This window comes from Notolepis coatsorum (assembly GCF_963971535.1).
Source record: "Notolepis coatsorum genome assembly, chromosome: 10".
NCBI lineage: Eukaryota > Metazoa > Chordata > Actinopteri > Aulopiformes > Paralepididae > Notolepis > Notolepis coatsorum.
The window spans coordinates 89,383,626-89,399,886 of record NC_140174.1 but is presented as its reverse complement, the minus strand read 5'-3'; the positions used below and the strand labels follow the sequence as shown (position 1 = coordinate 89,399,886).

Genomic DNA, 16,261 nt, shown 5'->3' with positions numbered 1-16,261 from the left:
CAAACAAGTGCCCAATTGCAAAGTGCTTATTAAATGCAAGGCTAATTTAATTCTTGCTGGAAATAACACAATCGTCAAGACTAATATGTTGAGGGAAGTAGAGGGAGAAGGTTAGAGGGGCAGAGAGAGATGTGGGGGTAAAGAGAGAGAGAAAGTGAAGCAGAAGTAGAGAGAGAGAGGGAGGAGACCGGTGCATGGTGACATCATGACCGTGGGGGGGGGGGGTGATGATGCTGCAGTGGGCCATTGTGCGCTGCTGATGCCCCCAACTGCCTTGTAGGATTAGAATCATGTTGTCATTTGCATTAGGTTTTATTACATTTAGATTCAGCTGAAGTTGTTAGCCTAGAAGACATCCTCCTTACGATGCCATATTGGATAACTACAAAGATGATAGTTGTCCTTTTTCTCTATTTCTCTCTCTTTGAGCCCCCCCACCTCTCGCTCTCTCTCTCTTTGAGCCCCCCCCCCTCTCACTCTTTCTTGTTGCAAGATCAGCTGAATCCATTATGGAATGTGTTGTGTTTGCCTTTGTACCCGGCTGTAAGTGGATTATGAAACAGTTCATCAGCAGTTGTCAACAGAATTAGTACTGTAACTTTCCCCCCATAATGCCCAGGAATAACCTACAGACCTCCTCTAGCTAGCCTACCTCCTCCAGGCCTCTCTAGCTAGCCCACTTCCTCCATGCTCACCCAGGCCTCCTCTAGCTAGCCTACCTCCTCCAGGCCTCTCTAGCTAGCCCACTTCCCCCAGGCTCCTCCAAGCCTCCTCTAGCTAGCCTACTTCCCCCAGGCTCCTCCAGGCCTCTCTAGCTAGGCTCCTCCAAGCCTCCTCTAGCTAGCCTACTTCCCCCAGGCTCCTCCAGGCCTCCTCTAGCTAGCCCACTTCCTCCATGCTCCTCCAAGCCTCCTCTAGCTAGCCTACTTCCCCCAGGCTCCTCCAGGCCTCCTCTAGCTAGCCCACTTCCCCCATGCTCCTCCAAGCCTCCTTTAGCTAGCCTACTTCCCCCAGGCTCCTCCAGGCCTCCTCTAGCTAGCTTACTTCCTCCAGGCCTCCTCTAGCTAGCCTACTTCCTCCATGCTCCTCCAAGCCTCCTCTAGCTAGCCTACTTCCTCCATGCTCCTCCAGGCCTCCTCTAGCTAGCCCACTTCCTCCATGCTCCTCCAAGCCTCCTCTAGCTAGCCTACTTCCTCCATGCTCCTCCAGGCCTCCTCTAGCTAGCCCACTTCCTCCATGCTCCTCCAGACCTCCTCTAGCTAGCCCACTTCTATATCCACGTTCCCCTAAGAGTGAGGTTATTTTAAGTGGAACATAACGTCCCGCTCCGCTTTAGTCAATGCGTCGGTACTCGTAGAACAAGCAAACTATTTAGAGGTCTTAGAAGAATAGGTGGGGGAGGAGAGGAGGACTCCGCTGCAACTCCTTCAAGTGGAGCGCCTCCCATTTGGAGGGCTTAAAATAAAAGGTGGAGGGTGGTAAAGGCCTCCGCTACTGGAGTGCCCCCCCCCCCCCCGGCACTTTCCCGGTTAACACCTGTTCACGGAGAAACATTCCTTATTGAGAATCTATAGACCAGGGGTCCCCAAGCTTCTCTAACAGAGAGTAGTATGGGCGGGAGTCTGTATTTTTGTGGAGATGGATTTTTATCATAGGAGATTTTATTATGATTATCTATTTATTTATTTATTATGCCTAAAGCTAGATTAGCTTTATTATTTAGTTATGCACTGTGCTCACATGTGGGTATTACTTTTCAAGAGAGATATGTAGCCTATTTAAGAGCATTATTACTATCATAACGGTAGTAATAATAGGCTGCCATAATCTTTCATTACTCATTGCTAGTCCAAGTCAGAACAGTGATCTTTATACATGTTCATCATCAGTGTGAACTGTGGGCCTGAATCTGGCTGGTGAGAAGTTTTAATGTCAGGTTCCATTCTAGTCACAAAGACTGAAGAAAATGTTTATCGGTGAGCCTTGATCTCGTCAGCAGTGGAAGAAGGCGGGGACCTGCGATCCAGACGTCCCGTCTCCCAGTGTGACGCTGGTACGTCACTTGAGTTTACCTCATCGGGTGTCTGGAGGGTCGAGGGTCGCAGGGGAGAGAACCTTGACAGGTTGAGGACCACAGCGCCACAAGGAGCCCGCCTCAAAGACATCCTTTGTTTTAGTGGACGAGTGACGCAGTGGGAATAATTAGCGTGATTAGATGGGACGGCCGCGCGCCAGAGAGTGTTGCATTCGCTGTCATTGGGTCAGCAAGGGTCGGGGGGAGGGGGGCGTGAGTGTTGGGGTTATGCAACTCTTTGTAATCACAAGTAGATGACCCGCAGGCAGCGAGTGTCAGGTCCACTCTGTCTCTAAGATAATCAGTATGTAAGGGGTGTAAAGATACACATATACTGTATTCAGATTCAAGGTGAACTTTCAATTGTGAGATTAAATGAGATTAGATTAGATTCAAATTTATTGTCATTATACAGCACAAGTACAGCACAACAAAAATAAGTTTGGCATCCAACCAGAGTGCAAATGTAACGGTAAAGTGCAATAGTAATATACAATGTGCTGGTTGGTAGTGGTCATACTGGCCAGCAGAGTAACTAGTAAGAGTAGGTAAGAAAAAAAAAAAAAAAAATCTAACCTTACTGTCATGCACTTGTCCCAATATACTAACCTACACTGTAGCACTCAACACTTTGATGAACATTGTTACTCAGCTGATAGAGTTGTGCCCTTCCTGATGACTTGTCATACAGAACTTGTAAGTCGCTTTGGATAAAAGCATCAGCTAAATGACTAAATGTAAGAGATCAAAATTAAATTAGATTTTCGATTAGTTAAATGTAGACTTATTCATACTCCAGGGCTCTAATTATAGATTGTATACAGTAGGTATAATATACTACACGGCTTGGTTTGGATCAGAATTGATGTATTAACTTTTTTCATTTCAAAGTCGTAAACAATGAAAATGAGCCTTAAACATCATGCTAATAGCAGTAGCCCTACCAGACCACCAGTTAAACTAGGGTGGAGAATGAGAGGATAATCAATACAGTTTTAAATTCACTGGCTCACTCGGTTAAACCTCTCAAAATAATGTTTGGCACATTATTGTTTAGTTGGTAGCGATTCATGAAACTAGGAACGGCACGACTGCCTGCACTGCTCCACGTTCGTGAAATCACGTTTTATGTTTGACTCTATAACAGACAGTACATTAACACCAGCTCAGCATATGTTTGGGTCCAAAGTGTAAAATGTACTCATAATAGATTTTTGCAGGGCGTGAGTGATGTAAGTGCTATCTGAAACAAGACCCTGGTTTAGATCCCAGTGTACCATATTCACCATCTCCTTGCTCTGTATTTATCTGGCTTTTGATAGCTATTCTCCCCTTAGGGGTCAAACAGGGCCCCTCCACCCAAGCGTGGTGAATATATAGCCCACTACACATACCTACCAGGGCTGGGAATCACCAGAGGTCCCACGATTTGATAATGTCACGATAATAATATCACAATACTTCATGATTGCATATTGCATACGAACATTTCAACATTTATTACCTTTTTTTCAACTGCGTATTATGTCCCAGCATCTGTTTTATCTACTAAGATAAAGTCTGTTCATCCCAAAAGAAATAAAGATTGATACTTCGTGTCTGACGTCCGTGTATATTGCCCCGCAAAATATTGCAATACTATGCTGTAAGAAGAAGAAGAAGAAGTATAGTACTGTATCGATCGAGCCCAGCAGTTCAATAACAACTACTGTATGTGCAAACCTTACAGAATAGTGTTTGAATAGTGCTTAGTGTTTGTTGAAGTTGCAGTCATGCATAGGGGGCTCTTAAAAGGTTATGTAAAGCCCCCCCACCCCCACCCCACCAACCCTGAACTATTGTAATCTCCCTTGTGCCCCGGTGCCCCCCCCCCCCCCCCCCGTGTGACGGCGCTAATGAGCTGGAAGAGGCAGGCCGGGCTCCAAGGCGTAACGAGCCACGAGTGTGGGCCCTGCCTGCGCTGGTCAGGTGTACGCCGGCTCCACCCTCGCAGCAGCTTGTGTATATAGGAGCCCTGGGAGTCTCTGCCCCCCCAGCCAGCGTGGGTCTCTCTGGGATCACACGGATCTGAGGATGCTGGACGGAGCGAACCGTGCCACTCACAGCCAAGCTTCGGACCGAACGGAAAACCGCGTCGGGCATAATAATGTCCCTGAATGACCTTTGACCTCTCCTCCTTATCCTGGTGTGAGCCACAGCAGACATGTTTCTTTTTCTTTCCCACTGATTGTGTGTGAAGGACTTGCATTGCTTCAGGAGATTTGTTTTTGTATCCGTATATAGTTGTTTTTGCTTAAGGAGTGTAAAGGTATTGCTGGATGTTTCCTTTAGACCTTTTGTTTTTGGGTCAGTGTCATGGATACTGAGGGCGACTCTGGAGTCCTGTTTCTCCTGTGGCTTTCTAAGGGTCTCTGGGATACAGTGCCTCGTGACACCAGCGCATGGTAGGTGCTTCTTCTAAACGGCAAACTCACCTCTTGCTTTCCTGTCGTTTCTCTCCCCCTGCAGGCACCATCGATGAGGACTTCAGCCGGTGATTCGACGAGTCACATATAGGAGCCCCCTCCCCTCCCCAATCCCTCCCATTCCTTGCCCCCCCCTCTCTCCATCCCCATCTCCCCTCATCCCTCTTTCTCTCTCTCGCTTCGTCCTCTTAAAAGTCACCATGCTGATCAAGGAGTACCGCATCCCCATGCCCATGAGTGTGGACGAGTACCGCATCGCCCAGCTCTACATGATCCAGGTGAGCCACAGTCACCACCTGTAGGACACCTTTACCAGGCCGGCAGCCACAGTCACCACCTGTAGGACACCTTTACCAGGCCGGCAGCCACATTCACCACCTGTAGGACGCCTTTACCAGGCTGGCAGCCACATTCACCACCTGTAGGACACCTTTACCAGGCCGGCAGCCACAGTCACCACCTGTAGGACACCTTTACCAGGCCGGCAGCCACAGTCACCACCTGTAGGACACCTTTACCAGGCCGGCAGCCACAGTCACCACCTGTAGGACACCTTTACCAGGCCGGCAGCCACAGTCACCACCTGTAGGACACCTTTACCAGGCCGGCAGCCACAGTCACCACCTGTAGGACACCTTTACCAGGCCGGCAGCCACAGTCACCACCTGTAGGACGCCTTTACCAGGCTGGCAGCCACAGTCACCACCTGTAGGACACCTTTACCAGGCCGGCAGCCACAGTCACCACCTGTAGGACACCTTTACCAGGCCGGCAGCCACAGTCACCACCTGTAGGACACCTTTACCAGGCCGGCAGCCACAGTCACCACCTGTAGGACACCTTTACCAGGCCGGCAGCCACAGTCACCACCTGTAGGACACCTTTACCAGGCCGGCAGCCACAGTCACCACCTGTAGGACACCTTTACCAGGCCGGCAGCCACAGTCACCACCTGTAGGACGCCTTTACCAGGCCGGCAGCCACAGTCACCACCTGTAGGACGCCTTTACCAGGCCGGCAGCTGTAGGACACCTTTACCAGGCCGGCAGCCACAGTCACCACCTGTAGGAGGCCTTTACCAGGCTGGCAGCAGTAGGATGCCTTTACCAGGCCGGCAGCAGTAGGATGCCTTTACCAGGCCGGCAGCAGTAGGATGCCTTTACCAGGCCGGCAGCAGTAGGATGCCTTTACCAGGCTGGCAGCAGTAGGATGCCTTTACCAGGCCGGCAGCAGTAGGATGCCTTTACCAGGCCGGCAGCAGTAGGATGCCTTTACCAGGCCGGCAGCAGTAGGACGCCTTTACCAGGCCGGCAGCAGTAGGATGCCTTTACCAGGCCGGCAGCAGTAGGACGCCTTTACCAGGCCGGCAGCAGTAGGATGCCTTTACCAGGCCGGCAGCAGTAGGATGCCTTTACCAGGCCGGCAGCAGTAGGATGCCTTTACCAGGCCGGCAGCAGTAGGATGCCTTTACCAGGCCGGCAGCAGTAGGATGCCTTTACCAGGCCGGCAGCAGTAGGAGGCCTTTACCAGGCCGGCAGCAGTAGGATGCCTTTACCAGGCCGGCAGCAGTAGGAGGCCTTTACCAGGCCGGCAGCAGTAGGAGGCCTTTACCAGGCCGGCAGCAGTAGGATGCCTTTACCAGGCCGGCAGCAGTAGGAGGCCTTTACCAGGCCGGCAGCAGTAGGAGGCCTTTACCAGGCCGGCAGCTGTCCAGTCTCGCAGGGAGGGGATACAAACGCACTTGTTGTAAAGGAGATGTCGTAACGGTGGGAATTTTCCAAAGCGACCGATCACAAAATGCTCAATTCTCGAGGTGATCGTGTCACGCGGACTCTGCCGCTGGAGTAACGGAACAAAAGGAGCTGTGTGCCGACAACAGATTATCCACTTTAATGTGCTGAAAGCTGGCTGTTCCCACCCAACGCTCTAACCGGCTGAGTGTTTGTTCAGGGAGGGGGCTGGGCCACGAGGAAGAGGAGGTAGGGGAGGTGGGGGGAGGGGGGGGCTGGGCCACAAGGAAGAGGAGGTAGGGGGGGGGGGCAGCGTACTCAGCGCGGAGAGGAACCACCTCGGCAGGAAGAGATGTCCTTTTCATCTAATAATGGATCAACGAGCGCTCGTGCTCTTTTAATTCACAAGCACCTTTTGTCTATACGTCGCTACGGTGGGCGTCTGAATCGCATGTTCTCTCGGCGGTGGCAGGTAGATTGAAGCGCGGTTGTCGTCTCGGTCCTGCTGCACGGGATGTAGATTTAGGTACGGATGATCAGAACAGGATCAAAAAATAAAACACCGGGGATTGTTGAAATGTCCCCTGCCATGTCATTTTTTATACATCTGAAAAGGATTCTGAAAAATGTGTTGGTTATTATCGGCTCCACAAAGAATGAACTCTCAAAAGAATCCTAGTCATTTCCTGGGAGATCTGTGATGTGCTGGGACCTCTGAGGGGGGGGGGGGGGGGGGGCACACAGCAAACACCTGAGAGGCTGTGGGGGGGGGGGGGGGGGGCGCAAACACCTGAGAGGCTGCGGGGAGAGAGTGAGGCACATGAATGAGAGCCGACCCATTCATCTAGTGGACGGCACCGCTGGCTGAGAGGAAGATGAATACGCCTCACATGGCTTCTTTGTTAGCGTCCGTATCGCCAGGCAGGACAGCGGCTGGTTTCCAATACACACATGTTGTTGTTCGTCATAGCTTTCATAGTTTTGATGTGTGCATGTGCGTGTGTTTCAACATTTGTTGTATTTAGATGCCGTTAATGGTTGGTTAAATGAATCCTTTCATCGGGCGATGCTGCAGCCAGGTAGGTGCGGCAACAGGAAGCCAGTTGGAAAACCGCAGGCTAGATCTCATACAGCTCTCCTGCTATGAGGTTGGGTGGATATAAAACAAAAACAAACGCTCGCCAATTGGGGCACGATGTGGCTTTGTCATCATTACACTGCCTTGGCACGAAGTTGCACGACCCCCTCCACAGCAGATTTTTTTTTAATTTAATTAACCTGTACATGCAATTTCCTGCAATATAGAGCCTTCAATCTTGACCAATAAAGCTGCTCTTTTCACTATAAAACTCAGTTAACCATAATGTAGTTATGGTTAGATTTATATATTGGGGGGGGATATATCATATTTTTCATATGATCAAAAAGTGGTGGAGCAAGAGCATACCTTTGCTCCCCCAAGTTCAATAGTGGGAGAGCAGAGATGCTCCGAATGCTCTTATGGCCAGGCGTCTATGATTCACTGATACAAAGTAAAATAGTGCAGTGCAATAAAATAGTTAGTGAAATAGAATAAAATAATGCAATAGTGCATTGCAATAAAATAGTTATCATCGTATTTTTTCGGGAGGCCGGTAAGGAGTGCATTACAGTAGTCGAGTTGGCTTGAGATAAAGGCATGGATCTGGTTTTCAGCTTCCTTTTGATTTATAAATGGCCGTACTTTAGCTATGTTTCTAAGGTGGAAGAATTACGTTTTTGTCAACTTGTTGATTGTGATTTAAAGCTTAGGTCTGAGTCTACCATGACACCAAGACTTAACTCACTCAAATACAGTTAGCAGCTGGATAGACCACAGATGGAAATTAGCTTCTGCTAAATCTGGTGCAAACATATTTTCATGTAACAATGATGAATTGTCAAAAAAAAATATATATATAGATTCGGGGCTTTTCAGAAAACATTCGGGGCTTGAGCCCAAGTAGCCACCCCCTAGCCCCGCCCCTGCTGCTACAACCCCCCCCCCCCCCCAACCACCAACCAGGAGCCCTAAAAGATAGGATATAATTCTATTTTGCTACGCAAGCTGATACTGCGGTGTAGCGCTTTGAGCTTGTGCCACGGTAACATGTCTTTTTTACGACCATGTTAGTCAATGCAGCCTAAGTGTGCATGTGTGTCAACATCATGTCCGGAGGCAGTTAAAAACATGATCAACGACCAAATAACCTAGCCAACATTCCAATCGAAATACACCCCTTGTGCATGTCAGAGAGAGAGAGAGAGAGAGAGAGAGAGAGAGAGAGTCCTATACAGACTATTTGTATTTATCTTATATCTATTTAATTGATTTCAAAAAAAAATTATTAACACTTTCAGTGCCACCAGGGGGCGCACGACTTAGTGCTTGAATGCCACCATCGGCGCCAATGTTAACGTTAATATCGCCTAATCTATGTTTTAAATTATGGCTATGTGTCTAATCTGCCCGTCGCTTATCAAAGAATCATTGTTGTGAAGGCAGATTGGTTTTTTATCGCTTCATTTCCGTTTGAGAGCATTTTGAAAAGCGGCCGTTTTCAGGTCAAAAACAGCCCATTCTGTGATAATCGCCTTTTACTGGAATATTCCAGAATGTTGATATTTGTCGGCCTATTTATGAATCGTTTTCAAATAAACGCTAGATGATCAATAGTATAAGTACACGCACGCACGTTCGAGGCGCGCACTGATAATAGCCGTTTTCATTTCCTCATGGATTTTACAGTGAAACCGATAGAGCACATATCAGAAAAAAGCGTATATCTCCTCGAAAACGAGTCTGATTATCCTAACACTGATAACATAGATTCCTTACCTGACATCAGATGGTATCCAAATGGTATATTCCAATTCCTGATCACCATTCGGAAAAATCGATAAGTGTATAGATCCAATGTGTATACAGTAGAACACATGATTCTCCGCGGCTCAGAGGCTCCAGGATGAACTCTGGTAACCCCGGCTGCATCTGTGGACTGGAATATTTTTTTTTCCCCATCCATTTTCATTGAGTCCATTCCATTTACCATTTACCATCTGGGAGACGATAGGGGGGCGCTTTTTTCACATCTGATCGCTGGCGGCCCTTGGGTAGGCTAGGGTCGGCTCGCGTGATGCAATATGATTTCAGATCGCTAAAAAATAAATAAAAAAAATATTACGAGAAATCTCGTGAGTGGCTTTCAACGTAACTATTGTAAACACGAGATTAGCCGTGAGTGGCTATCAAAGTGTTAAAGGGGAACTATCTTATAAATGGCTTTTTTCAGTGTTTAGCATTGTTTCCTAGCTATGTGGACTTATATTAATATGATCTATGTCTCTAATTCTCATATTGGCGCATTCTTCCAATTCTCCTCTCACAATATTCACCCTCACTGAACTGAGTCATCTGAAAATGTGCTGATTTGTGATGTCAGAGAGACTCAGCTGCATAATAATGTAACAGACAATGTGGCTAGGGTTACAGTGGTTGGAGCCCAGCCTCAAAACGGCTTAAGATCTTGAGGTAGAAAAATGCTGTTTTTGAGGACTTGATTAGAAATACAAAACAATGAATTAAAAAAATAATTTAATTACAGAGGTGTTTCATAAACTCGCAGGAATTGTGTAAAAGTGCCCAAATAGTGAAAGAAATAGTAAAATAGTTCCCCTTTAAAGTTTGCTTTAATCACGGTAACGTTGGCGAGCTAGCTAAATTATAAATAAATTGGTTTTCATATAAATCAATCGCACGGTCTACGGAGCCGCAGAAAAAAGCTACCAAATCCATTCCGAGACAACTCTGAGACTGACTACATTTACATTTAGTCATTTAGCTGACGCTTTTATCCAAAGCGACTTACAAGTTCTGTACGACAAGTCATCAGGAAGGGCACAACTCGCAGCTGAGTGACAATGTTCATCAAAGTGTTGAGTGCTACAGTGTAGGTTCGTTTATTAGGACAAGTGCATGACAGTAAGGTTAGTTAGGGTTAGATATATATATATATTTCTTTTTCTTTTTCTTTTTTTCTTTTTTTTATTCAGATAATGGTTGAAGAAGTGCATCTTTAGTCGTCCGGGTTTCGGCTGTCCTAACTGGGGTGGGTAGTTCATTCCACCATTGTGGGGCAAGGACTGAGAATAGGCGACTTCTCTTTGATGACCCTCCCGGAGCTTGGATAGGAGTAGGTCTGAGGCGGCCAGAAGATGCAGAGCGTAGGGGTCTTGAGGGTGTGTAGTTAGAGACCATTGACCGGAGGTAGGCGGGAGCGGTTCCCTTTGCCGCACGGTATGCTAGGTCGAGGGCCTTGAAGCGGATTCGTGCAGCAATGGGGAGCCAGTGCAGGTCCCTAAGAAGTGGGGTGACATGGGCCGACTTCGGTAGGTTTGAGATCAGGCGGGCCGCTGCGTTCTGAATGAGTTGAAGAGGCTTAGTGGCCGGGAGGCCAGCGAGCAGTGTGTTGCAGTAGTCGAGGCGGGAGATGACTGTTGATTGGACGAGGAGTTGGGTGGCTTCTTTTGTCAGGAAGGGGCGGATCCTTCTGACGTTGCTCAGGAGGAATCTGCAGGTTCTGGTTGTCGCTGCGATGTGAGCAGAGAAGTTCAACTGGTCGTCGAGGACAACACCAAGGTTCTTGGCGGTCGGGGACGCGGTCACAGCTGCATTCTCGACTGTGATGGAAAGGTCTGTCAGGGGGCAGGATTTGGCCGGCAGGTGGAGCAATTCTGTTTAGCTTAGGTTCAGTTTGAGGTGGTTGGTCGTCATCCAGGCGGAGATGTCGGACAGACAAGCCGAGATCCGCTCAGAGACGTGGATATCTGAGGGAGGGAAGGAGAGGAAGAGTTGAGTATCGTCGGCATAACAATGATAGGAGAAGCCATGAGACGTGATAATGTTACCCAGTGATTTAGTGTAGAGGGAGAAGAGAAGGGGTCCTAGAACCGAGCCCTGGGGGACACCCGTCCGCAGGGGGCGGGTGGCCGACAGGGTCCCTCTCCATGACACTTGGTAGGAGCGGTCATTGAGGTATGATGTCAGCCATGTCAGCGCAGAGCCAGATACTCCCATTCCTGCGAGGGCCGCGAGGAGGATCTGATGGTTGACTGTGTCGAAGGCTGCAGATAGATCTAGGAGAATCAGGACAGAGGCCGCTTTTGCTAAGTGAAGTGCCTCTGTGACCGCAATGAGGGCCGTGGAGTGGCCAGTCCGGAAGTCAGACTGATTAGGGTCTAGGAGGTCGTTCTGTAAGAGATAAGCAGTAAGTTGGTTGGATACAGCACGTTCAAGTGTTTTAGAAAGGAAGGAGAGAAGAGAGACAGGACGGTAGTTGCCTATGACGGTGGGGTTCAGGGTTGGTTTTTTTATGAGCGGCGTGACTCTGGCTTGTTTTAGGGAGGTGGGGACCACCCCCGAGTTGAGTGAGGAGTTGATGGTTGCAGTTAGGAATGGGAGGATGTCCGGTACTATGGTCTGGGAGTGGGGAGGGTAGCTGGTCCAGCTGGCATGTAGTCGGACGGTTCGACGTTACCAGTGTCAGGGTCTCGGCTTCTGTAATGGGAGAGAAAGATGACAGAGTGAAGGATGAGGTTCTCGATTCAGCATTTGGAATGGGTGGGGGTTGGAAGATGGAGCTGCGGATGTTCTCCACTTTTTCCTCAAAGAAGATCGCGAAGTCTTCGGCAGAGAAAGATGAGGGAGGAGGGGGTGGGGGGGGTGAGGAGGGAGGACATGGTAGCATGCAGTTTGCGAAGATTCTTGGCAGAGGCCTCGATGCTATGGTGAAAGAAAGAAGCTTTGGCATTAGTAATGGTTTTGGAGAATGTTAACAAGAGGTTGTGATATGTGTTGATGTCAGCAGTGAGGCGTGACTTTCTATACTTCCTCTCAGCCGCTCTCAGGACCTGTCTTTGTTCTCTCACTGGATCTGTCAGCCATGGACTGGGTGGGGAATGGCGGGCAGGTTTCTCAACGAGGGGACAGAGCTTGTCGAAGGAGGTTGCAAGGGCTGAGAGGAGGGTGGAGGTTGCCATCTCTGTGGAGAGAGCAGAGAAGGTGTCACTCAAAGGTAGAGCGGATAGTATGTCAGAGGAGAGGGTGGAGGGGGATAGGGAGGGCAGGTTGCGTCTGAGTGAGACGGTTTGAGTTGGGGTGAAGACCTTTCGGTGACCAGCCTCGCATGTAGCAAGTCTCAGGGCTAGATCCACAAAGAATGGATTGCACGGTGCTAATTGCACCCTTACTTACAATTCATTATGAATTACTGTCTATCTGTATCTGTATGTCATGTATGTCATATATGTTATGATGAATTGAAAATGGGGGACCCTGATGTAAACAAGATGAAAGTCTTTCTCTGGTCTGCATCCCCTTAACAATTGTGTGTATTGATCCGTACTGTATTGTACCCATTCTGCAATCTGTTAATAACATTTTCATTGAATCAATCACCTTGTTAATATTTATTTACCTAATTTATGTGCAATCGTTTCATTTCAGCTCAGTGTAGAGAAATGCACCGATACTAACAACCGCCTTACTGCACGCGTCTATGACGACACTAGTCGTTTTGAGGGCCTACCACCCCCCCTGAAAAAAATCCTAGGGGAAACACTGGACTATGTGTCTTTATCACGGAGCCGGTTGTTCGAGTGAAGCCTGTGTTGTCGGAGGAGATCTCGGGAGATTAAAGCGCCAGCAGCGCGTAATGTTGTGGCTAAAGTGCTCTCTGGGAGAGTGCCAGGGTATTTTGTTTACAGCTTGCGAGCAAGTTGTCATATTGTTATTGTTATGGTAAGAATATTAATCCCCCGGCCGTACTACACTGGTGGCTAATCCGGTTGAGCCGCTTCCTTGCAGATGGGTGGGAACACAATCAGTGCCACACCACTAGGGCTGCATTAAATAATGTAATGGTTATTATTATTATTATTATTATTATTATTATTATTATTATTATTATTATTATTATTATTATTATTATTATTATTATTATTGTTCTCATTATTATTGTTATCATTATTATTGTTATCATTATTACTGGGTCTATTATTATTATTATTATTATTATTATTATTATTATTATTATTATTATTATTATTAGGCCTATTATTATTTGATCTTTTCTGCTTCACTGGGCAGTGTGTATAGGAGAGAGTGAAGTGATAGAGGTGGGATGACTTCTCTTGTCATACTTCTTGTCAGACGAGACGTTTGTGAACGGATTGTGAGTGCAGGCAGCACTCCACGTGACACAGGCACGCGTTCCCAAAATGAATTGACTTAGAAAACAAGGACTTTTCGTACGAAGCGCGTAATTGTAGAAGCAGACAAAGGAAGAGGATTTCTTCCATTAGTGACCCATAGTTACTTTCCCTCTCGACCTCACCCTCTCCCCCCACCCCCCCCCCCTCTCTCTCTCTCTCTCTCTCTCTCTCTCTCTCTCTCTCTCTCTCTCTCTCTCTCTCTCTCTCTCTCTCTCTCTCTCTCTCTCTCTCTCTCTCTCCCCTCTCTCTCTCCCCCTCTAAAGCCTTGCTGCTGTGAGGTTTCCGTCGCCATGGCGACCGTGACATCAGCAGCATGCCGGTGGTCAGGTTTTGTTCGAGGGAGAAGAGGAGGGAACGAAAGAGAAGCTGCGAAGGAGGGAGATGGTAGTAATCGGAGAGGGAGGGGGGGAGAGGAGAGAGAGAGAGAGGGATATTTGAGGGATGTGAAGAAAGAGTGAAGATTGAGTGAATGTTGTTGTGGATCCTCTCTCTCTCTCTCTCTCTCTCCTCGTTGCTGTACGTTGCCAGGGCAACAGCAGCATGCAGGCCTGCCTGTGATCCATCTCCAGCGTAAGCCTGATGGATGAAGCCAGGGCTTCTGTTTCTACAGTCTCTAGTCCCCGTCAGGCTCCATTCCATTCTCAATTATGCTACCTTCACCCTGCTCTTATAATACCGCCCTCTTAATTGATAGTTAATTGCAATATTCATTATCACAACTTTGGGATTTATAAAGACGTGCAATTCAAATGCAGGATGTGAAGGGAATTGGGCTAAATTAGGAGAGGATCGTTCTCTGTGTGTGTCTCTCTCTCTGTGTCTTTTTCTTTCTCTCTCTCTCTCTCTCTCTCTCTCTCTCTCTCTCTCTCTCTCTCTCTCTCTCTCTCTCTCTCTGTCTGTCTTTTTCTCTTTTCTCTCTCTCTCGCTCTCCCTCCCTCCCTGTCTCTCTGTCTATCTCGCTCAGTCTATCTAGCTGTCTCTGCATCTAATTCTATCTCTCTCTCTCTATCTCTCTCTCTCTCTCTCTCTCTCTCTCTCTCTCTCTCTCTCTCTCTCTCTCTTGTCTCTGTCTACCTCGCTCAGTCTATCTCCCTGTCTCTGCATCTAATTCTCTCTCTCACACACATACGCTCATGCACACACACAAACACCAGCCACTGACTAAGCTCTCTGCAGAGAGAGAGAAGTGAAAAGTGACATCCTAACAGGAAACATGTCTTTCTAAGTGGACGGAGGGAGAAGGACAAGCCCAGGATATGACTGTCATCCTGTCAGAGCCACTCTATCTGAAGACCTGCACTAACTATTCATGCAAATACAGAAGTATTGGTAGAAATACCAATGAACACATTAGGTAACACAGTAAAAGAGGCAGGGGATTTGATTTGATTTTATTAGGGATCCCCATTAGCTGGTGCGATAGCAACCAGCTAGTCTTCCTGGGGTCCACACACAAAAAAACACAAAAACAATCACCATTGCAAAAAAACAAAATTATTAAAAGTCAGTACACACAATGCATAATGAACCTACTGTAACAATTAATATAGCTAAAATTACATTAGTGAAAAACAAAAAACCACTTTACAGTGTTAAAAACTATTTAAAAACAATTTAAGATTCTTTTAAAAAGTGAATCTACTGTAAATGCAGCAGAGGTTCCGATGCAGGCCATTCCACAGAGTTAATGCTCTAAAAATAAAAGATCTCCCCAGAGCGCTGGTTCTAGGACCTGTCAATTCAAGCTGCCCACTACTGGAACCTCTAGTGTAATGCTCGTGCACAGTATTACTAAAAACAATCTGATTATGTATAAAAACAGGAGTCTTACTGCTCATGACCAACTTGAACAGCACAAGTATATTAAGACAATCTATTTTCAACGTTAAGCCAAGAGAGGCGGGCATGCATACGGCTCACATTAGACCTTAGTGAGCAGCCCAGTACCAACCGTGCTGCCCTGTTCTGGACCACCTGGAGCTTCCTGAGGTCACCACTGGCAGCAGATGACCACATCGCAGAGCAATAGTCAAGATGACATAAAACTAAACTTTGCACTATCTGACATAAAAGGGGACGGGCAACAAAAGAAGCACATTTCCTGGAAATAGCAATTGCTCTTCCCATTTTTAAAACAATATAATTAATATGCTGAGACCAAGACAGAGTGCAATCCAGCATCACTCCAAGGAGTTTAGTACTTTCAACTTGTTGAACTGCTGAATTACACAAGTTTAAATTAAGCTTTGGATTTGTAGATAACCTGTGCCTTGTTCCCAGCACAATACATTTAGTCTTGGAGATATTAAGGACAAGTCTATTACATACTACCCAGTCATGCACAACTTTAAGTTCTCTACTCAAAACTTCATTAAGTACATTGCATGATGGTGCCGCGTAATACAATGTTGAATCATCTGCATAAAGAACTGTTGTAGCACATTTGGTAGCCCAAGATAGGTCATTCGTAAATACAGAGAAGAGCAAAGGTCCTAGGCAACTTCCTTGCGGCACGCCACACTCTAGACCTCTGCTACTGGACAGGCTGCCATTTAGATACACCTTCTGTGATCTAGAGGACAAATAACTTAGTATCCACTTTAAAGCAGAAGAGTTAAAACCATAACATTTAAGTTTATCAACCAGTAGAGAATGGTCCAGCACATCAAATGCAGCACTAAAATCTAACAGCACAGCTCCCA

General features: G+C 47.2%; 1 protein-coding gene across 4 annotated transcripts in view; it reads left to right on the top strand.

Annotated features, from left to right (window-relative positions):
* The window catches only part of LOC311235855 (membrane-associated phosphatidylinositol transfer protein 2-like), a gene marked incomplete at its 3' end in the record, with an annotated part of 204,263 nt that overhangs the window by 99,309 nt on the left and 88,693 nt on the right, over nucleotides 1-16,261 (top strand). For all 4 annotated transcript variants that reach the window (XM_084323363.1, XM_084323361.1, XM_084323362.1 and 1 more), the window contains exon 2: nucleotides 4,583-4,817. In XM_084323363.1, the coding sequence (XP_084179489.1) occupies nucleotides 4,740-4,817 (78 nt within the window). In that variant the 5' untranslated portion in view covers nucleotides 4,583-4,739. The remainder of the gene's footprint in view (nucleotides 1-4,582; nucleotides 4,818-16,261) is intronic.